Here is a 20,898-nt window from a genome sequence, read left to right as displayed (position 1 = left end):
GGGACTGGAGACAGCTGGGTTCTGTCCTTGAGTGCAACATGGGAATAAAAATTCTTCCCAAGGTTTAGTCCATTAACATATGGGAGGCACTTGGTTACTACAGTGAGAAGCACCATAGAAAATCCTATGCAACAACCCCCTTCCTCTTCTCTAACCAATACTGAATTCCCTGCACAAACCCCCTCTCACCCCAGTCTCTGCCACCCACGCTGGGGTCAGTCCTACAAGGGGGTGAGCAGCCAGCCCCATTTTCCAGTCAAGGAGCCTACTCACACTCGTGCAATATGCAAGCATGGGCTAAATGCCTTGTGCGAGAGTGCAAGAGTGCTCAGCCCCCTGCAGGCTCATGCCTATTTTCTTATTTTACACACGCACTCCCTTTTCTCCTGCTCTAGGTTGCATCACCCCTGAGCCAGTGATTAGTCAGAGCTGTGGTTTAGTGCAGTTTCAAAAATAGCAACAGCCAAGTTACTCAAGGCACCTACTCAGCCACAAGTGGAGCAATGAGATAGAGACTGAGGAAGCTGGGGGGGGGGGAAAAGGGGGTTTGTACTAACACTATTGGACAGGCAATGTAATGCACCTCAGAAAGAGACGAGGCCAGCAGCTTCCCCATTGTCATGGCTAGGGGGCTAAGCCGCCACTCCCAAGGGGAGATATGCAGCTGACTATACCCCACACACTTGACTTTGACCTCCCCCTACAGAGATTTCTAGTGAGCAAACAGCAGCAGGCCATCTGCTTCTCCCAGGGAAGTTCCACTTGTCCAGGGTTGCACCCATCTGCCAGGAGGAGATCTGGCTCCATAGCTTTGCCTACAGTTCATCTGTGTTTATGGGCCACGGCTTGCCAACGCCCAATTCCCCAGAGGGCCTCAGAATTCCTTCCTGTTCACAGTCTCCATCTGCTCTTTGCCCACTGGACATGGTGCAAGGGCAACTCCAGAGAATCACAGCGGGAACAGCAATTGCCATCCATGTGTGGGTGGGGGATCTGGGTGTAAAATTGGTGCTTATTACACTGGTGAAAGCTGTGGAAGTGAAATAGGCTCAGGAGCTCCAGGGATGGAGGTGGTGGTTCTGGCCTGTAGGATGCATCTCAACCACAGGGGTGGTGAAACCAGAGAAGATCCATCTCTCTCCTTTTGAAAGACAGGAGGGTCTAGCTCCGTGTGTTCCTCATCAGTTCTAGGTACGTGCTCTGTGCCTCATCCCAACTATCCCCAGTCACTTCCAAAAGTCTATGCCCATCTCATCTAAGCACTAACAGCTCAGAACTAAGCCCTGGAGAAAGAGGCCAACATTTTTGTGATGCTGGTGGCAAAGGGCTGAACGCTTCAGCATTTTACCCCTCCTTATGTAGGATCTGGAGGAGACCACCTCCCTCCCCCCCTCCCAGCCTCGTCACTCCTCCTCTGTAGATCTTTTCTTTCAACATGGTTACATCAGTGTAATAAGGGTCTGTTACCTTTCAGCTGATGGAGCCATTGGGCCTAGCCCAACACTGAATGAGGTAAGAGGGGAATGAGTGCTGCGCTCTGAGACAGTAGGTTAGTTCTCCAGCCCCAAGGGTGGCTTTAACAGTTGAGTTCAAGTCTGAGTAAGAGGGTGCTGAACTCAGTTATTCAAACCCTTAGAGCTAAAATAAGAGGAGAATCCAGAATGAGGGACAGGCTGAATCCCTGGGAAGGAGGTTGGTCACTGTAGGGGGGCGCCAGCCATGATTTGGTCTGGTGCATAAAACATTGGATGGAATCAGGACTCCTGGATCTGCCAATAGCTCATTATGAGACCTTGGGTAAGTCACCATTTCTCTGTGCTTCTTTTTCCAGTCTGTAAAATGGGAAGAGCACTAGTTCCCTTTGCAAAGGGCTTGAAGATTCCTGGCTGAAAAGCACTGGGTCAGCACTAGGAGCACTGCTGGAGAAAGCAGGGAGACTGTTGCTAAGTGTTTGGGGAGTTGGGAGTTAGTGGGGTGGAAAAACCAGGGGACAGATAACAGAAGTAGGTTGTGCCCCTGGATCACCCCAGAAGTAGTAGTGGCCTGGAGAGTGCCTGGTGCTGCTGCAGGGGCAGAGAGCACCAGCTCAGAGACCCCAACCCAGATTGTGTTTTATTTTTTCAGGCAGGTACCAGCACTGAAAGTGATGTTTCCTATGCAACTGTGAAACCAAAGCCTAGAAAATCCATCACCACAGCCCCATCCACTAACTCTGCTCAGGCTGAGCCCAGTCCAGAAAGGGTGGAATATTCAGCTGTAGTAAGGATTCTGGCATTCAGTTCTAAAATGCAAGGATGTTTGAAGAGAGATTCTTCTGATCCCTTTTATTCTCTTTAAAATCTTGCTTTTGGGTTCTACAGGGCATGCTGAGTCTTGCACAAGAGCACTTGCATGCAATATTCACATCTCTTCTAGCACATTGAACCCTATTGCTTTCATTAGGCAGCGAGAGGAGTTCAGGAAAGGCTATAGAAAAGTTTATCAAATTTCTAGAGGCTTTAGAAAAGCTCAATCTCCATCAGGTCTGGAAAAGGTTGGACCACCTCACACTCAGAACAGCAGCTGAAGTCAGAGCATAGAGGGCCAGTTGTGTTTTGTTCTGCTTTGCACATACAAATGTTGACAGACCGTAGTTGCTGGTGGGCAGGATTGAACCTAGGGCCTCTGAAGCTTAGTGCGTGAGCTAGAAGCCAAGTGGCTGTTAGTGAAGGCAGTAAAGCAGACTCATTTTAGAGCTTTCTCTCTCCCCTTCCCCCGCCCCCCACTAGACGGGAGGAACACCATACCCAGAAGGTGTGTGGGTTTTTAAACAAAACAAAACCAAATTTTGTGTGTGTCTGCATGTACCAGCTGGGAAACTGCTGGCCAATCTCAGTCCATGCAAGTAGGATGCAAACATGCCATGCACAAAGAGTTAGCTGCAAATTTAAGTGATCCAGTCTCATGTGACTTGCCCAGCAGTCATGGCACATGCTCATCCACAGGACTGGAGTTCCACTCACTACCATGCCATTTTTAGAAAGAAACCATTCCAAGTGCAGAAAGATCTGGACGGACGGACGGACGGACGCACACACACACACACACACACCAGGGATGTGCATGAGCATTAGGAAACCTGTGCTGTGCAACCAGCCTCATCTGAGCAATTGAGTTACTTAGACAAAGCAGCCAGGGTATGAGCGCCTCTGTTCCTCAGCATCTGTTCTAGTTACGGTCTCTCACCCTTCATTTCTTTTTTCTGATCAAGGCTGTTTTAAAATTTCAGGCTCCAGGAATGACAGATATTTCTTACGCCACAGTGAAATATCCAATCCTGGATGAGCAGACAATCTATGTCAATGTGGGCAGGTCATCCAACCAACCCGCTCTGGAACAGACAGACAGAGTACTGCGAGCTGAAAAAGAAATAGACTCCCCCGGAACATTTTCCTCCTCCCTGTAGTTGTGTGGAAGTGCGAAGATCCCATTCCTTGCAATGCTGCTCCAAGAAGTTGCAATCGCCCGAGATGAGCTGGTGCTGGTGGAGACCCAGCCAGATTAAGCAAGTGCCAGATGGAACTACAGTATATTGAACTGGGAGACTGTCTCACCAGAATGGTTTGATGCAGCTGAACATGATATGGTGTAATGGGGGAACGCTGTGGAGAGGCAGAAAAAACACTTCCTCAGTCTTATTTATTTACATGTACGTCAGTCCTCACCTGTGCTCTCTCATGCAAGTTAAAGCCGGAGGGGAAAAAAAAATAAACAAACGTGATTCTGCAGAGATGGGTCCAAGTCACGTAGGTCTGCTCTAGTTTCCTAAAATTTGAGTGGAGAGAGGTTGGGTTTGGGATCTAGACCCAGGGAGCATGGTGGTGGTAACATCTTCATCCAGCTCTCTTGAGACAGTGAAGCTGTTGCATGCGTCATTGCTGCTCAGAGAGATAAGGGAGAACTGTGGGAGCAGGACCACAGAAAGACAGGGATGGAGTGCGGCTGGCATTTGGAGACAATGCTTAGATAGGAGCATTCCCAAAAAAAGGCAGCCGGGACTTTGATTGGAATGGGCCCCCAGTGGAAGACAGCGCCAGGGAGGAAAGGAGAAAGACCTCAGACACCAAGCAGCATGGAATAGCACCAGCTCAGTGGAGATGATGCAGCATTGTTGGGGTATAGGCCTTGGAGAGAGAAGACAGCAGCCCTGGGAGGGGTGGGTTGGCAAGATCAGACCAGAGAGACAGGAAGCAGGAGGAAGTTTTGCATCATTTCACTGCATGTTTCCGTTGCTAAATGGGTAGTGACCTTTCAAGGGGGAGTTCCCACAGCATCATGGGACAGGGAAAGTGATATTTGCCTGTGCAGAATACATTCCCTTTCGATAGGGTTGGCCGGCAGCACTAATGCATGTTCTAGTTCACTGCCATGATATCGCTAAGAGCCGGTAAATAATTCACAGCTAGGAAGCTGGATGGCTTATTGAACAGTCTCCATCCTTTGCCCGTCGTTCCCCACAGCCAAGCTCCCAGGTCAAGGAGGCTTCTGACTTGCACTTACAGAACAGAAGTCAGCAGCATCTCTAGTATGTCTCTTGAGTCGGACGATCCAGGTCAAGGCTGCATTGTGTGATGCCTTCAGACCAAGGCTGGCTGCCTATCTGCTTTAACCACACACGTTACAGGGGTAACTGGGTGACATCTGATGGTCTGTAATACACACAAGATCAGACCTGATGAATAATAGTCCCTTCCGATTTTAAACTCTATGGCTTTCAGACTTTGCAGACTGCACGGGGCCTGTGCCTATGTCCATTGAAGTGAATGGTGTCAATGGGAAAAAACTCCCAAAGGGCTTTGGATCAGGCTCATGCATAGTAGCCTGGCAGGCTAGAAACAGATCATGTTATTTTAACTCTTTGAATGCCATGATGAAATCACTGTAGCCATGGGCAAATTGCTATTGAACACAGAAGGTAGGACTGCCAGCCACCGAGAGGAAGCTGAAGAAGCCAGTGATGTCAGACTTTTACACTACTTTTGTTTTAGTTAGTGTAACCTACAGTCAGGGGCATGGCGTTCCAGGGGGTGGCCCAGACTCCGCTAGCTGGGGACTGTGGGTTACAGCTGCCAAGTACAGTGTGGAATTCACTCGCTGAAGATACAGCCTCTTGGGGGGGGGGGGGGAGATGGTGCTGCAACATTCCAAGTTTGGAAGTAAGTTTAATGGTTATGAAAGGAGGGGGGTGGGGTGTCAGGGGGTGGAAGCACCAGCATGCTCCAAGAACAGGAGACCAAACTGGGAGTCAGGAATCATAAGTTCTGTTCCCAGCTCTGCAACGGACACACTGTCTGATCTTGGACAAGCCCTTTCACCTCTTTGTGCCTCAGTTTCCCTCATGTGAAGCATGGCAAATGGCTATGCACTGAGAGATCTATGGCGGAAGAGTGGTATATACAAAAGAGTTCAGTAGGGTTATTTACAGGGCTGGTTTGAGCCAGGCACACAGAGCATGCATCGTGCTACAGCTCTGCCAACAATTCACTCCAATACTGACCCACAGTCACATCCTGCTAGTCAAGTCCTGAGCTCTCCCCCAGGTTTGCCAATGGTCTCACCCTTCTTCAGTGCCTGCCTTACTAATCCTGGGCTTTTCTACAGCAAAGGCTGCCAGCTGATTAATTACACCTAGCCTATTGTGGTTCTGCTGTGAGGTGCACAGAGAGGGACCGGCACAAGCTCAGACCCTTCACTTGCATCTTCATTCAGGAACCTGGGGGTCTCTAATACAGACACTATAATGAACCAATGCACAACAACTCAGCTCTGAGTGCTCACTCCTGCCTCCTTGGTTATTGTCTAGGCAGAGACATTCTGAGAAGCAGGGACATGGTGCTGGCTTCTTCCCAGAGTGGCACGGGGCCTGTGGCGCCGCAGGGGTGGCAATCCTGTGGGCCAGATCCAAAGCCCTGAAGGGCTGGATCCAGCCTGCAGGCCATAGTTTGCCCACTCCTGGTCTAGTTGAAGCCCTGAAAATACAGCTGAAGTGGAATGTAGGTGGCGCTAGGCCTTACAGGCAGGCAGTCTGCACAGGGCTGCATTTCACACAGTGATCAGGGAGCTAGAGGTAATGTTCCTTGTTAGCTCCAGCTATTTTCTCCCTCCCAGTCCGATCCTGCTGACAGGCACCTGAAGTAACCCCAATGAATACACCTGTATTCATGCAGGAGCAGGGCCTATATTTGTTGTTGCACTGGGGTTTAGTTGAGAGTTGCCCTCGGCAGCTCTAGTGTCCTTTTCTAGTTACAAAACAGCCTCCAGCCCCTACCCCAGCAAGCAGCAGCCACCACCAGCTCTCTGGGCTACCGACTCTCACTGCACCCTGAGGGGTGGAGTTTCCCTTTGAGGAGCAGAGATGTGTGGCTCGCTAGATGGAGATCATCATGTGAAGCAAGCACAGCCCAAGTTCTAACTGCACCTGCAGGTTTCCCCAGATAGGCAAGCCCCTGGAGGGAAGCATCACTTCAATAATTTTCATCCCCGTATTAATGAAGGGGGTGGGGGGGAAGATAGTGTTTGAGCATCACAGCTGTAGCTCAGAGTGGTAGCCATGTTAGTCTGTAACTGCTAAAAGAATGAGGAGTACTCGTGGCACCTTAGAGACTAACAAATTTTAAGTCTCTAATTTTAAATAAATTTATTAGTCTCCAAGATGCCATAAGTACTCCTCATTCTTTCAGCTGCAACTCAGTGGGTGGAAAGTAATTTGCACCTTGCCGACTCCATAGACAGGCTTCCTTTTGTGTCCTTTCCACTTGGCTCAGCAGGCCAGTCCCTTTTATTTGGGGAAATAGATTGGGAAATTAAAATACAGTGATTAGGCAGAGTCCTTTGCGGATCCATAGTATCCTACAGCCAACAGGCCTAAGCACATCAAAGACATTAATGAAGGCTGTCACCTCCCTCGGAGGTTCGTACCTTTCCCGTTATATGGATGAGCAGGTTAAGGCAAAGCAAGGTTCAGGGACTTGTAAACTGAGTGGCAGAGTCAGGCATAAATGAGTCCCAATAACCTGCTGTCACCTCCAGGTGTAACTGTCTCTATCCTGTATGAGAACGAACAGGGTTTTCAAAGCTGCAGAAGGATGGATAGATGAATCGGCACAAATGTAAGACATGCTGAAAGCCTCTTAGATGCTATTTTAACATACCACACAAGCTTTTATTTCAAGGGGTCTTGCCAGAGATGGGGCCAACTCAGTACCAAACATCAGGGTGAAGTTCAGATTCAGGTATGCAAAAGGGGACCTTGTCCTGAGATCTGATTCTTACAGGGAAAGAGTCAAGTTCTCACACCAAAGTTCAAATGTACTACAGACCCCAATGGTGCATTGGTTAAAATCAACCAGGGAATACACAAAAGTTGCTCCTGAACAAGAAGGAAGAGAGTTTGAAGTAATGAATTCTACTCGGCAACAGCGCTTGGAGAAAAGGAATTGGAGAAACCATCAGCATCTCCCAGACAGAGCTCTGCTTTAGATCTTTAAGAGGAGAAATTACTTGTAAAGATAAAGATAAAATTGCTCCCCATTAGAGAGAATACTGTAGTTGGAAAAGACTAATCACAGACATCTCAGCTGCAGTCAGTTACGTTGTCCTGCTGCTCCAGTCTGTCCTCTGGCAGGATTCTCAATGCAATGGGCATTTTGCCTGGGTCAGAACTACATGATCAGGCTTTTGAGTCTAAAAAGAAAGTCCACAGGAGTCTTCCCATGAATGTCAATAGGCTTTGGATGAGGCCCTAAATGATGCAAATATACTGTATCTCTCCCCAGCTGATGCATGCGCACAATGCTGGAGGCATAAAGCAGTTATAAATTATTAATTTGACTAACCTTCCCAGTCCAATAGGCCATCTTCACAATATTGATTCAGTGTATTCACAGTTTCTTCATCCTGTGGAGGGTTCTATATGTGCAAGTACCTGGGACAGAATAGTCACAGAGCCCTTTATTTTCCCCTCTTCCTTGCCCTTGGCAAACATTCATTAACCCTCACAGCACATGGGTGAGGCAGGCAAGTAAGCTGGGGTCTCCCTAAGGCAGAGGTTAAATGATTTGCCCAAGGCACAGAGGGAGTCAATGTCAGAGCTGGGCTTAGAATTCAGGATTCCGGTCTTAGACAACACTTCTCTTCACGGAAGGCTAAGACAGTGGTTCTCAAACAGGGGTCTGGGACCCCTGGAGGGGGGCATGATATGAGCAGGTTTCTGGGGGTCCACCAAAATAAATGAGAACAAGACCAGTTTTAGACTCATTGGGGCCCAGGGCAGAAAGCAGAATCCCAAGCCCCTGAAGCCAAAGCTGAAGCCCTTCCTCCCCGGGCCAAAGCCCAAGCAACTTAGCTTTGCAGGGCCCCCTGTGGCGTGAGACCCTGGGCAACTGCTCTGCTTGCTAGCCTGTAACGCCAGCCCTGGCTTTTAAAACAGTTGTGGCAGAGGTGGGCCCTGGAATTTTTATAGCATGTTGGCAGGGTTTCAGAAGGAAAAAGGTTGAGAACCCCTGCTCTAAGAGATGTTCAGGCTCCAGGCTTCCGAAACACAGAAAGCACCAGAAACCCCCCACAATTTCTCAAGCACCTGGTCCAAGTCCCCTAAATCACCCCAGAACAGTCAAATCCAAGTCATTGCCCACACAGCAATTCAGCTCATGGCCCAGGCATAGCCTTCCATGAGCATGAAGAGGCCGGGTACTATGCAAGGTGATGCTAAGCTGTGCACAGTGCAATTCTTCCAGGCCCTTTACTCCAGAGGACAGGCAACAGCGTGATGGATTCATGCATCTTCTGTTTGGATGCAACAAAGTATCTTCCTGTGGAAGAAACTTTCAGCACTAAATGAAATTATAAACAAGTCAAGAGTGCTGGTGGGCATTGGTGCATGAGAAGGTACAAGTCTTCTCCTGCAGCTGTGCTGCATCCAAGAGGAAACACTCCCTGGGATCATTAAATACAATTTTCTCTCCATACCATGGGCCAGATGGTCCCATTCAAATAAAAGGGACTGTTGCTAAAAGCTGAATGGGACCAGGGTTCTTCAGCCTTCTTTTGGCTGGGTCTATGCACAGAGAGCCCTGGTTTAACTGAAAGGTTATTTTAATACAGATTTAGGCTCACTTGTGGCACTTTGTGAGTGGATGCTCTTAAATCAGTTTAAAACTATAGCTAGTCAAAAAAAATTCTGGTGAAACAGGTTTCCCCACCAGAAAAAACAGTTTGATGTGTTTCATTTCAGACCTGGTGAAAGCACTTCATTTTTCCTTTATAACAAAATCAAAACAAAGAACTGCAGGAAAGTCATTCCCATATTTCCAAAATGAAGTTTTCCAGATGTTTCATTCCATGGGAAATTTCCACTTGGTGTCTTAACTGGGAGACGAGAACATTCCAGGATGCCTGGATTTCCCACAGAATGGAATTCCCAAGTGTCAACCAGCTCTAGCTTATATTAGCTTGGCTTCTGTTGAAGAATTTACAGGGATAAGCTAAGCTAATAGAACCAGTTTTAAACAGGTGTTCACACAGGTTTAAATCAGTTTAACAATTGTTTTTGTTTAACTTAAACTGGTGCAGCTTCTGTGTTTTGATCAGCCCTTTTTTTTTTTTTTTTTATTAAAAGACATTTTTTCCCTCTCTTAAAAAAGACAAAGTTGCTCTTAAACAGAGCTGCAAATTAATAGATAACTTTTATCCAGTGCTTTTCACCTGCAGATCTCCCCGGGTTAATCAAAGTTGGAGAGTATCCTTACCCTCTTTTTATAGATGGGGAAACTGAGGTTCAGAAATATTTTTTTGCCCCACCTCACACACCAAGTCAGTGGCAGAGCCAAGAATAGACCTTATGTCTTCTGACTCCCAATCCAGTGCCCTTTCCACTAGACCTCACTACCTCAAATCCACTTTGCCAGCCTTATTTTCCAGGAGTTATGATTTGACTGAGTCAAATACCCACATACTCCTCAATACTTATGTACTGATAGCCAGTGAAGGCCAACTATGAGCAGAACCCCAAAATCAGCATTACGGCAGCTTCACTAATTCCTCCAGCAGTCTCATCTCTTGCTCTTTACTATTCATTTTTAGTCATTCATTTCTGCTTTACATGGAGTCTGGAGCAAAGTGAGATCCTGCAAAGTCTGCAGGCAAAGTCACTGAAACAAGAACCAGGAACCAGCAAACCCACAAAAGTTATTTCTGTCAAGGCAATTTCCCCGTGCATTAGGATGTTCCTGGTTTCTATGGTGCTGAGCACTGAGGGAATCTCTCTCCTTCTACTGGAGTGAGTGAGTGAGTTACTTTGGCAACTTAAATGCAGACTCAAGCCAGCTCTGTTGCATCAGTGTAAACATGTCTCTCTGCACGGTGGGGTCACATCCTGCAGCCCTGGCTCAGGCAAGCCCCCTACTGAAGCCATCTTTGAGATTTATCCCTCCTAGTGAAATTCACCCCTCTGCACAGCACCAGTGTGTGCACCACTTCAGCTCTATTTCAAGATCCAGTTAAGCCAGTCTACCTATGGGCTCGATCCTGTCCTCCTTGCAGTTACTCCCATCGATTCGGTGGTGCACCTTCAGGCCAGACATGCTTACAGGATGAGGGTAAGCCCTCTGCTGGCCACAGTGCTCAGCACTTTGCAGAACCAAAGTCCTAAACGCACTTCAGCCCTCCAAAGAGTTAATTGGTGCATCATCCTGAAGGGACTGGGAAGGATTAAACAGGGGAAGGAGGCCGAGTCATATGTTGTAACAGTGTAACACCCTGGCTTGTGCCACTCCAAATGGGCAGATGCTCCACTGACTCCAAAGGTGCTACACCAAATTTACACCAGCTGAGGATCTGGCCTCGTATTCCTGGTGAGGACTTTGGAGTAACTGAAGAGGCCACCCATCAAGACTCCATCTCTGGTGTCACACTGGGTCCAGGGACACTTCCACATGGAGATCACAATCTGGGGCAGAGTGGACATGTTCAATAAAGCGGATAGCTCCTTGAATTAATGCACTCCATCACCAGAGACACTTAACTGAGCAATAGCGTAGCTCTGACAAAAAGGATAGTACATTCATACCCGAGTCTTATAAATAATAAATGTCCCCAGCCTGCATTTCTGCTCCCAGCCTTGTAACATTGTTCACCTGGAGAACAGTTAATATGGAAGATTACATTAATTATGTAGAGAGGAAAGCTAGTCGGAGTGAACATTAAGGCCTCGTACGCACAGGATTTAGAGACATTTTCATAAAAGGCAGGCGATCTTAATCGCACTTCAGTAATTTATGGGACATTTATAAAAATATGGACAACTTGTGAATTGCTTCATTACTTTGAATAATAATGTTCCAAAAGAACAAAGAGGCAATAGCACCCTATTCACTCACTTGCTGGTTTGCAAAGTTTTGAGATAACTAGTTTGTGGCAGCGAGCTAGCTTTTATTTATATAAAGTAATTTATAGCAAAATTTCTGCAAAACATAAGACTACTACACAATAGTTACAAAGGACTCGTTTTACTGGGTATTTGATAGCACTCTGACTTCATATTTCTGTGTTATTCTTATGAACAGTGTGAAACCTTTGTATGGGTTGAGTTAAAAGCTTGTTGAGATGGGTATGAAACAACCAATCATTCTTCAATGGCAAGGATAAGTTAACCATAGCCCTCCCTACCCAAGACAAAAGGATCATGTGAACCCATTCCATAATGGTGTGGGTGGAGGGTTTTTTGCTGAGAACTGTTTTGGGGAAGTGTGTGTAGAACACAGAATGAGAAAAAGGAGCGTGCACCTGGGCCTGAAGAGATCCAAGCAGAAGACTGTAAGCATGGTATGGCCCTCAGAGAAATCTAGGGAGAGGTTTTGGGTTGGCGGTGTTGGCTGAAAAGAAGCTTGGGCCTATAAGAAGATCCTACTCTTTTTGCTTTTGGTTCCTTCTGCTTTTAAAGAAACAGGACTTTGTACATTCCTTCTATATCAACAAAACTGCATCAAAGAAAACACCAGACTATCATCAATCTACTCCTACAGCCCCAGGGCTCCAAACCTTGACTAGCTGCTCTGGTCAAAATGGAGTAATATTATACAACCAATAAAATATGAGAGTGTACACACACACACACACACACACACACAGCACCATAAACAGGCCTTAGTGTAAGTGAGCATCAGACCTCTGTAGTGCTAATCAAGGGCTGAATTTTTCCCTTTCTGGAAATATTGTCGTCCCCTTCACAGTGCACACATGCAATATGGTCAGGGAGTCAGATGGAGTCCCAAACTCAGTGCTAGAGAGGAAAGTGACATTTCTAAAAGTTGGAAATCAAGTTTTTAGAAGAAAGACTTTCAAATCCTAGTTCCCCTGCCACTGGATCATGAATTACTAGAAGAAAATAGGTTAGAATTTCCTTACCAAGTTGGCAAGCCATTTGGAAGTCAGGCAAAGGAAGAGAAGGATAGGACTGGGCCCAGAGCATAGGATTTACATTTCCAAACAGAAAAATGACAAGTAAAAAAAAAGTCAGACTAAAATTACCATTTTAAATCAATAGCGTGAATCCATTTGCATTGAGCTAGTAGAGAAGATAGCTAAGAGACTCTTTGTTGCAGTCTGAGGGGAGACACTTCTAACAGAACAAAAGACAAGGAGAGAGAGAGAGAGAGACAGACAGACAACACCATGACCAAATTCAGCTGTTGTATTCTTTAACTCACAGCTTGCCTAGTATTATTGGCAAATTGGTAAACCTCAGTACAGTGGAAGCTGAAGCAGTAGTGGAGAGAGACCGTCTTCTTGATTTCATAAGTCTCTGAAGGGAAATGCTCATGTCTAGGTCTTAGTCCATGCAAAGATAATTAGCAACAGTTGACAAAGTCTCTTCCAGATTCTAGTACACTTGGCCCAGCTGTAAGTTGAAAGTCTTCACCAGCACTAGTTTTTAGGACATACACAAGCTGGAGTTAAGTGAATGAGAAAGAGCAAATGCACAGAGATTAAAAACAATGCAATAGAAATAGCCGGGTGGTTTACATTTTAACTAGAGAGTCGACAGCTAAACTGTTGCTTTGTATTTGCTCTGGGCTAAGTCAGCATGGCGGGGTAGGAATTTGACAGACTTTACCCCAATTAAATAAAAAAGTGGGCCTGCTTCATTGTATCCATTACTCCAGCTTTTACATTGATTTCAGCTGAGTGACACCAATGGGATTTCACTGGAGTAACAGTGGTAAAAAAAGGCAGGTTTCTATATGTATAGAGCCTGACCCACATGCCACTGAAGCCAATGGCAGCCTGTCCCCTGACTTGACCTGAAGCTGGATTGGACCCATATTCCACTTTATCTTACAAGATCACAAGGTACTTTACAAGCATACATAGAGCCCCATTGAAATACAGCCATTCCCAAGTGGAGGGCAGCAGCCGGCAGGCCCATAGCACCCTGCATGTCACTGGGGTGGAATAAGGACAGTTTGATCGAGGACACTGGATTAAAACCCCTGCTTCTCTGAAGAGTGCCATGAAACTTGTAAGGCTTGAATTGTCACTGCCTTGCTTCTTGTGCAGTATTGGACATCTGTACAGACTAGCTGCCAAGTACTACCAGATTGCTAGTCCCCACTCCCACTGGCAATAGCATCTCTCTCTCTCTCTCTTTCACACACACACACACACACACACACACACACACAGCTGTTAATGACAGCACAAACAGGCAAGGCAGAGCACTTAAGATTTTGATCCTTCCAGGACTAACGTGAAAGCAGCAGGCACCACCACACAGAAAGCATGGAACTCAATTCATCTGTCACATAAAAAGGAAGAGCTGAGTCAATCCTGCCAGGGTTTGAACTTGTGGTTTCCAGAGAATTACTATTTAAAACCCAATGCTTAGGCAACAAAGCCTTGGATTGTGTGTTGTGGATTAATTGTAATACATGGACAACTTCCCTTCTTTGAGAGCCTACATAAACAAAGATGGGATAAAGGGCAGGTGCCACACAACTTGCTGAAAACAGAAACAGACTTGTCTGAAAGCCCCATCAAAGTGTTGGGGGAGGAGAGAGTCCCACAAGAACCAGTCCTGGGACCTCTGCTGGTTCTAATATATACAGTTTACTGTAACAGCAGTAACTCATTCAGTGAGCTGCTGGTGAAAGACAACGGGATGGGGTGGGGAGGGGTGATGAGTGAGAGCAAACAATAAGTGAGGCTCCAATCAATCAGATCTCCTGTAACTGTGTTGGCATGCGGATGACAAACCTTAATAAGCAAATCCCATCAAGACACGTGGTAGGCTAATTTGGCCAGAGAATGAAAGCTTTTATATGCTGTCTAGACAGTCTTGCAAAACAATTTGATTTTTAAAAGTCAGCCAAGTCTTCTAAGAGCTGGAACTGCACAAAGTGGTGGCAAATGCAGAAGCCAGCATTTAAACTGTGTTCTTTTTGCCTACATAGGCATGTAGGTCTTGCTTTACTAGATCAAAACAGAGGTCCATCTTGTGTGGGACACTGGCCTGCACCAGCTGCTTCAGATGAAGGTTTAAGAACCCCACAGTAGGCAGAGGTGGGAGATCATTTGCCCCCTCAATATAGGTCTCATCCTGATCTCCAAAAGTTAAAGATCAGCTTAAACCCTGAAGCATAAGGCTCCAAAGATTTCATCATCATTATGATAACCATATAAACATCCAGCACCTTTTTTGGATCATGCTAAATTCCCAGCCTCTGTGACTTCCAGGGGCAATGAGTTCCACAGTCTAATTACACATTGTGCGTGGGGGAAAATCCCTTTCTTAGTTTCAAATTTTCCACCTGTTAATTTCATTGCATTGCCCCTTGTTCTCATATTAAGGCAGGAAGAATAGATGCTCCTGATCTATCATTCATTATTTCATGTACTTCTAACATATACTCATTGAAATACCTTATTAGTCTATTGTTCTGGGAGCTCCCCCATCATAGCCCTTGTCCTTTTCTCCCATATTGCTGCCTGACAGGCCCCCACAGAAAGGGTGGAGAGCTCACGCAGGATTTTTAGGATAGTTTTAAACAGTGGACAAAGCTACCTTGATGCATGTCTGCAAAAGGAGAAATACATTTAATGATAGCTCCAGTGTGTATCAAATAGCAAACTAATGATGATGGGAGCCATTATTTGTAGCTCAATACACATAATGGTGCAGGAGATATACTTGATTAATGTAAGGAACTGGAAGAGTCAGGAGGATGGGATGAGCGTTTCCCATCAGGCAAATCTTCAATGCTGACAGATTATTATTAGAGTTATGGTAGCACCCGGGAGCCTCACCCATAGACCGGGACCCCATTGTACTAGGCACTCTACAAACAAACAAACAAACAGAGAGGAGCTTGACTGTACAGACACACACACACAGAGCTCATTTAAAATCATTGGTAGTTCTGAGGACTTTCTCCAGCCAGCAAGATCACTGCATTCTGGATCACTCCAGCTACCCCTCCCCTTGCCCCCCAAATCCTGCTCAGTTACTCTTTGGTGATTTTTACCAGGAGAAAAACCTTTTTTTCCCCACTCCTTCAAGTGATCAGAAGTTCTTTAAAATGCTTGTGTTAGTTAGTATTTTTAAAATGTTTATGTACATATCTGGGCAGCCTCCTTCCTTTGAGAATCTTCACAGGGTTAATTTAGGACAGCTTGCATGCGGTCAGATGTTGCTACCTGAGTTCTTTGAAATGCGTAAAGCAAGGAAGCACTCAGCCACATGTAACCATCTTAAATATTCACCGGGCACTATTATCATAGTTGTCTCAGAGACCCAGACAGCATATAAACCCCAATCTGAGCAAAGCACTTAAGCACATGCTTCAGCACTAAGCATTCAACTTGCCCCATTGACTTCTATGGGGCTACTCATGCTGAAATTACACACTGAACTAGTTAGGATCAGGACCTTAAAGGCATATCACCAAATGCCAACTGGGTCATCCAGTCAGATCACTGGATATTGACTCTTATAAGCAGATAAAACTGGATGAGCATATCAGGAGAACAGCTTATTCTTGACAACACATGATATGTTGCAGCAGCCTTACTTCTGTGAAGTTGTACTAATATTCAGACAAGTAGGATTACTGAGCCTTTCTCCTTCAGATTCCTCCATAAGACTCATTTACCCCAGTTGCATACAGAACACTTGCAACTGATAAAAGGTCTTAACACTTTAACTATGCCAGGACAGTTAAAGCAGCAAACAGGGTGTCACAGGGGCTTCTCATAGCTTCCAAGCACACAGTACTACACCAAGTCCCCTTTAAGAGAATTAATTTTCTTAAAACAGAAAACAGTCATTTGACTCACTTCATCACAAGCTTCCAGGACACCCCTCCCAGGGGTCTCTACTATTCTGTTCCTGGCAGCTTCCCAGTTGTAGTCAGCTTTGCTCCTGTCCTGGAGCAGCAGCCCCAGGGCTGCTTCCCTGAGCACATGCTCTACAGACCTACCCCCACAATGTGCTGTGCTCTGCTCTACTGTAGCTTCTCTTCCACAGGCACTGCCTGTCACAATCACCCTCCTTTCTTGCCCTTTAAAGGCCCAGGTGCTGCTGGCCACCTTTAATTGGCCGTATTGGGCTCACCTGCTTTGACCCAAGGGTGCTGCTGGGGCTAGCTCGACACACACAGACCAGCTACGTCGTGACACAGCTAAAGCAGCCAAACTTCTCTCATATAAATGTAATTATACCAGCTAGGTGCTTATGCCAATAGAGTTTATTCTGGGTCAGAAAAGCTGTACAAGTATGAGCACTTTTATATTGGTGTAACTGTGTCTACACAGGGGCTTTTACTGGCATAGCTACATTGGCAGGAATTTTAAATGGAGACCTGGCCTAAAGCAAGTGGCAATTGTACACAAAGCTAGCCTATGCCATAGCAAACCTTTTACCTTCTCCTTCTTCTGCTGCTTGTTTCATTCACTTACAGTCTTGGTTAAGGATGAGGTACAGTAAGTTCTTTGCAGTAGGGACTATCTTAACTACGTGTTTGTACAGGACTCAGAAACAATGGGGCTCTGATCCCTGTTTGGGGTGTCCAGGCAGCACGGCAATACAAACGAGCAGCTCTGTGTCAAGGGCATAGGGAGCCTCTGCTGCACTCCAGGAGAAAGCTAGTTGCTGATGGAAAAATAAGTAAGACGTGAAAAGTACCAAATTGTCAAGTAAGATAACTGAGCCAATTGTATATTCCAGAGGCTTCTCCCCCTCCCCCTCCCTGGTCCATTTTCCTGGGCATTTATTCTGCTCTGAAATCACATGATCAGATCATAGACTATGTTTCTGCTGACGTGGTTTGTAAGCAGGAAATTATTGCTGCAGCAAGAAGACACAGTGAGGACCCAAAGGACCCTTAGTCCTTTCCTGGGGGGTTTTCCTGCGTGTCGGCGTATTCTGAGTAACGGGAAAAAAGGAGTTGCTCGAGATAAACATTCTCATGAAAAGCATAGGCCCTGTCGTACAGCCCTGGCTGCGGTGAGTAATCCCATTGCAATTAATAGGCCTGTCCCCTTGAGCAGGGGACTCTAAACCAGCCATGATGCCACGCGTCTGCCTGCAAACAGAGAAGCTGCCAAGCAGCCATCCGACCCACAACAATTTCTAAGGCCCCTCACTTCTGCCCAGAGGACTCAGGCATTAAACTTTCAAGGTCTTAGGAATGCTGTCCCCGGATAGCAATAAAGGCAGTGATGTGAAGTAGGGAGGCCTACCAGAGAGTGGCACCTACATCATTTTTAGTGACCAAACAAGACCAGAACAGTGAGCAGCAGCCTTCTTCCCCAATCTGCTGCTGTAGCTGAACCTGGAGAGACCACAGCAAGGGCTGAGAGGGAAATACACTTTCCCGACCTAGTCCATTCTTGGCCTATCTGCTGAGGCTTCTAAGCAAGGGTGAACTTAATGCTTATTGTGACAGCACTTTTGATAAGGCTAAGCTCCTGGGAAAGCTGATGCTCAGGGGCATTTGTAAGGTCTGGTCCAAGGTTGCTCACAGAGACAGGAATTTGAAGAAGTGAAGGTAGGGAGAAGTGTATTTTGGGATATGGATACTTTCACTGAAGGCAGGTCAGACAAGCCTGCTCTACTCCTCTCAATTTACTTTGAGGATTCTTTAAGAAAATGCACACAGTGAGTGCTCAAGAGCAGGGACTTGGGGGGGAAATCCTGGCTTCATGGAGTCATAGAAATGCAGGGCTGGGAGACACCTGAAGAGGTTATGTAGTCTATCCCCCATGCCCTGAGGCAGGACCAAATACTCCCTGATGAGATATTTTTGTCAATATCAAATTTCTTGGTCAAGGTATAGTCAAGGTCCAGACTCCAGAGAAAATAATAAAACAATGATAATAAGTAAATAAAAAGATTTGGGGGTCCATTCTAAAGTGTCTTGTGGTCCGGATTTGGCCCACGGTCCACCTATTACTACCTCAACCCAGACCACCCCTAACGTGTTTGTCTAACCTCGTTTTGAAAACCTCCAGTGATGGGGATTTTACAACTTCTCTTGGTACCTGTTCCAGTACTTAACCACCCTTATCATTAGGAAGTTTTGCCCAATATCGAAACTAAATCTCCCTTGCTGCAAATCAAGCCCGTTACATCTTGTCCTATCTTCGGTGGTCAGGGAGAAAAATTGATTACTGTCCTTTTCATAACCGCCCCAACCTAGTTGAAGACCTTTCTCAGGTCCCTCCTCAGCCTTCTTCTCTCAAGACCAAACATGCAGCCAGTTCAGTCAATGGCAAAACTCGCTTTGAGTTCAGCGGAGCCCGGATTTCCCCATTTGTCTTTCTACTGGTCATTCTCTACCCAGCCCGTCGCCTCCAACATTGAAGGAGGCTTTAAAATCTTAGCTCCGGCAGTGGTCGGGAGAACAGCGTCGGTGCTTTCAGAGAACAGTTTGCACCCCGATTTTAGCTGCTAGCTGCGACACCATGGCTCGGGCTGGCGGAATCCCAGAGCTACTCGGAGGGGCTGGTTTGCGGATTCTGTTGAACCTGGGTGTCTGTCTCCTTTCCTAATTACACACATTAGTGCCTGGAAACAAACACGAGTTAATAGCTGCTCCTGCTGAGCCCTGCGTTTTGTTAATACATTGTTTGCTGCTAGGGAGGGGAGGGGGAGAGATCATTAGTTCCCAATTACTTGACAAGCCCAAAGAATCTCGCAGAACAGTTGTTTGCATATAAATAAACTACAGCTTGCAAGAGGCAGGGGAGAAGTCAGACAGCCGTGTTTAGTGGGAAGTTAAGACACAAACAGCGTCTATTCACCCCGGGGATGACTGCATGACTGTTAAACTCCCTCCAGGAAACAGCAAACCCACCGTATTAGGCTTGCAGCCAGCAATAAACCCCACAACTGCTGGCAGGTTTGCCCCCCCCCCGCCCCCGGCGTGTGCCCGGACTCTGGCGCCTAGCAGCCGATCGTATGATGCAGTTCCATAGACTTCCCACCCGCCCCTTGCATCCGCTACCTTAGGGAGCTCAGGACCCTGTTCCCTTTTGCGGGATCTCTGGTTTCCGAGTTTATTCTCTCCCACCCCCGCCAAGAAAAGCCGCCCGAATGGGCCCCCCACCTTGTGCAGAAGATCTTCATCGTAGTAAGGGCTGCCCGCTCCATCGGCGTCCATCCCCGAGGCTGCCCGGGAGCTGCCAGCCCCGCTCTGAGAGCCCCCGCCTGGCTCCATCCCCTGCAATTTCCCTGCGTAGGTGCCGAGCGCGGCTCCCGGCTGACCCCAACGCAGCAGGCGGAGCCGGGCGGCTTCCCCGAGGGAGCCCGGCTCTACCCGGCCCGCAGCATGGCCCGGGTGGACGCGGCGCAAGCCGGACGCAGCTCCTGTGAGCGCCCCCGGGGCTGGGCGGGGCGGGACGAGAGCGTCCGGTTCAGCTCCCCGGGCTGCCAAGTGCTGAGCAGGCAAGACCCCGGCGGCCTTGGCGGAGCCTTAGAGCCGCCCGGGCCTGGCCGGTTTTCAGCACCCGGGACAGCTCCCGCAGCCCGCGGGGCTAGCACCGGGGACAGCGGCAGGCGCAGGTTCCCTCTACGCACAGCTCCGAGCACCAGAGACAGCTCCCAGCCCCGGCGGCCGGGCAAGACGCTGAAGCCCTGCAGCTGGAAGGGGAAAGCAGCGGTTACCCAAACTGGAAAGCGCTTGTGTCTCACCTCCCCCCACAACTCCTCCCCCAGCTGCCTCTCCCAGCAGCTCCCGAGCCTCAGCTGCGTGTTTGGAAGCCAGTAAGGACTGCAGCAGCCAGGGGAAGGCTCAGGAGGAGGCACTGGAGCATAGGGGCTTCCTCCTTCTTTTCGGCAAGGTCCGGTGCCCCTGCAACAGCAGCTGTTTCCATCCCCCTTGGGTCAGGGGAAAAAGCGTCACCAGCCCGTGGGCGCTGGCAGCCCCTGACTTGGGCACAGTGCGTCGGCCTCCCCGCAGAATTAGCGGAGCGGGGAGAGCATGGGGGGCTGCGGAAGGGGGCCATTTCCGAGTGACAGGGAGCCCACGGTTACTCAGCAAAGAGGGGGGCGCGGGGCTTTACTGCCGCTTACCTCGTACGCGCGGCGAGGCGGAGAAGAGGAGTTTGGACCTCGAACGTAACATCTTAAAGCTCAGTAAAGGGAAGGGCCGCGTGAAGAGTTGGAGGGACTTGGAAAGACTCAGCTGTCGCCGTAGCGCCCTGCGCCGAGAAGCTCCCGGTTCCCAATTAAGCTGCGAGAGGGCTCGATCCCCTCTGGCACAATTCCCGTCCGACGAGCAGCCAGAGGAGCCTCCGGCCACGCAGGCTGCTCTCAGACCCGGCCCTTTTCACGAGAGCGCCCTGCGGAAGGGCTGAAAGTCCCCG

At 47.8% G+C, this 20,898-nt stretch overlaps 1 protein-coding gene across 1 annotated transcript in view; it reads right to left on the bottom strand.

The window, feature by feature from the left end:
• Positions 1-20,533, bottom strand: part of RAB37 (RAB37, member RAS oncogene family) — a 56,974-nt gene extending 36,441 nt beyond the window's left edge. Inside the window, exon 1 of the mRNA XM_038372115.2 lies at positions 19,641-20,533. Coding sequence (XP_038228043.1) covers positions 19,641-19,751 — 111 coding nt within the window. The 5' untranslated portion in view covers positions 19,752-20,533. The remainder of the gene's footprint in view (positions 1-19,640) is intronic.
• Positions 20,534-20,898: the final 365 nt, after the last annotated feature.

This window comes from Dermochelys coriacea, chromosome 14 (assembly GCF_009764565.3).
Source record: "Dermochelys coriacea isolate rDerCor1 chromosome 14, rDerCor1.pri.v4, whole genome shotgun sequence".
NCBI classification, from domain to species: Eukaryota; Metazoa; Chordata; order Testudines; family Dermochelyidae; genus Dermochelys; species Dermochelys coriacea.
The sequence above is the reverse complement of the archived record's forward strand: the minus strand, read 5'-3'. Positions and strand labels throughout refer to the sequence as shown.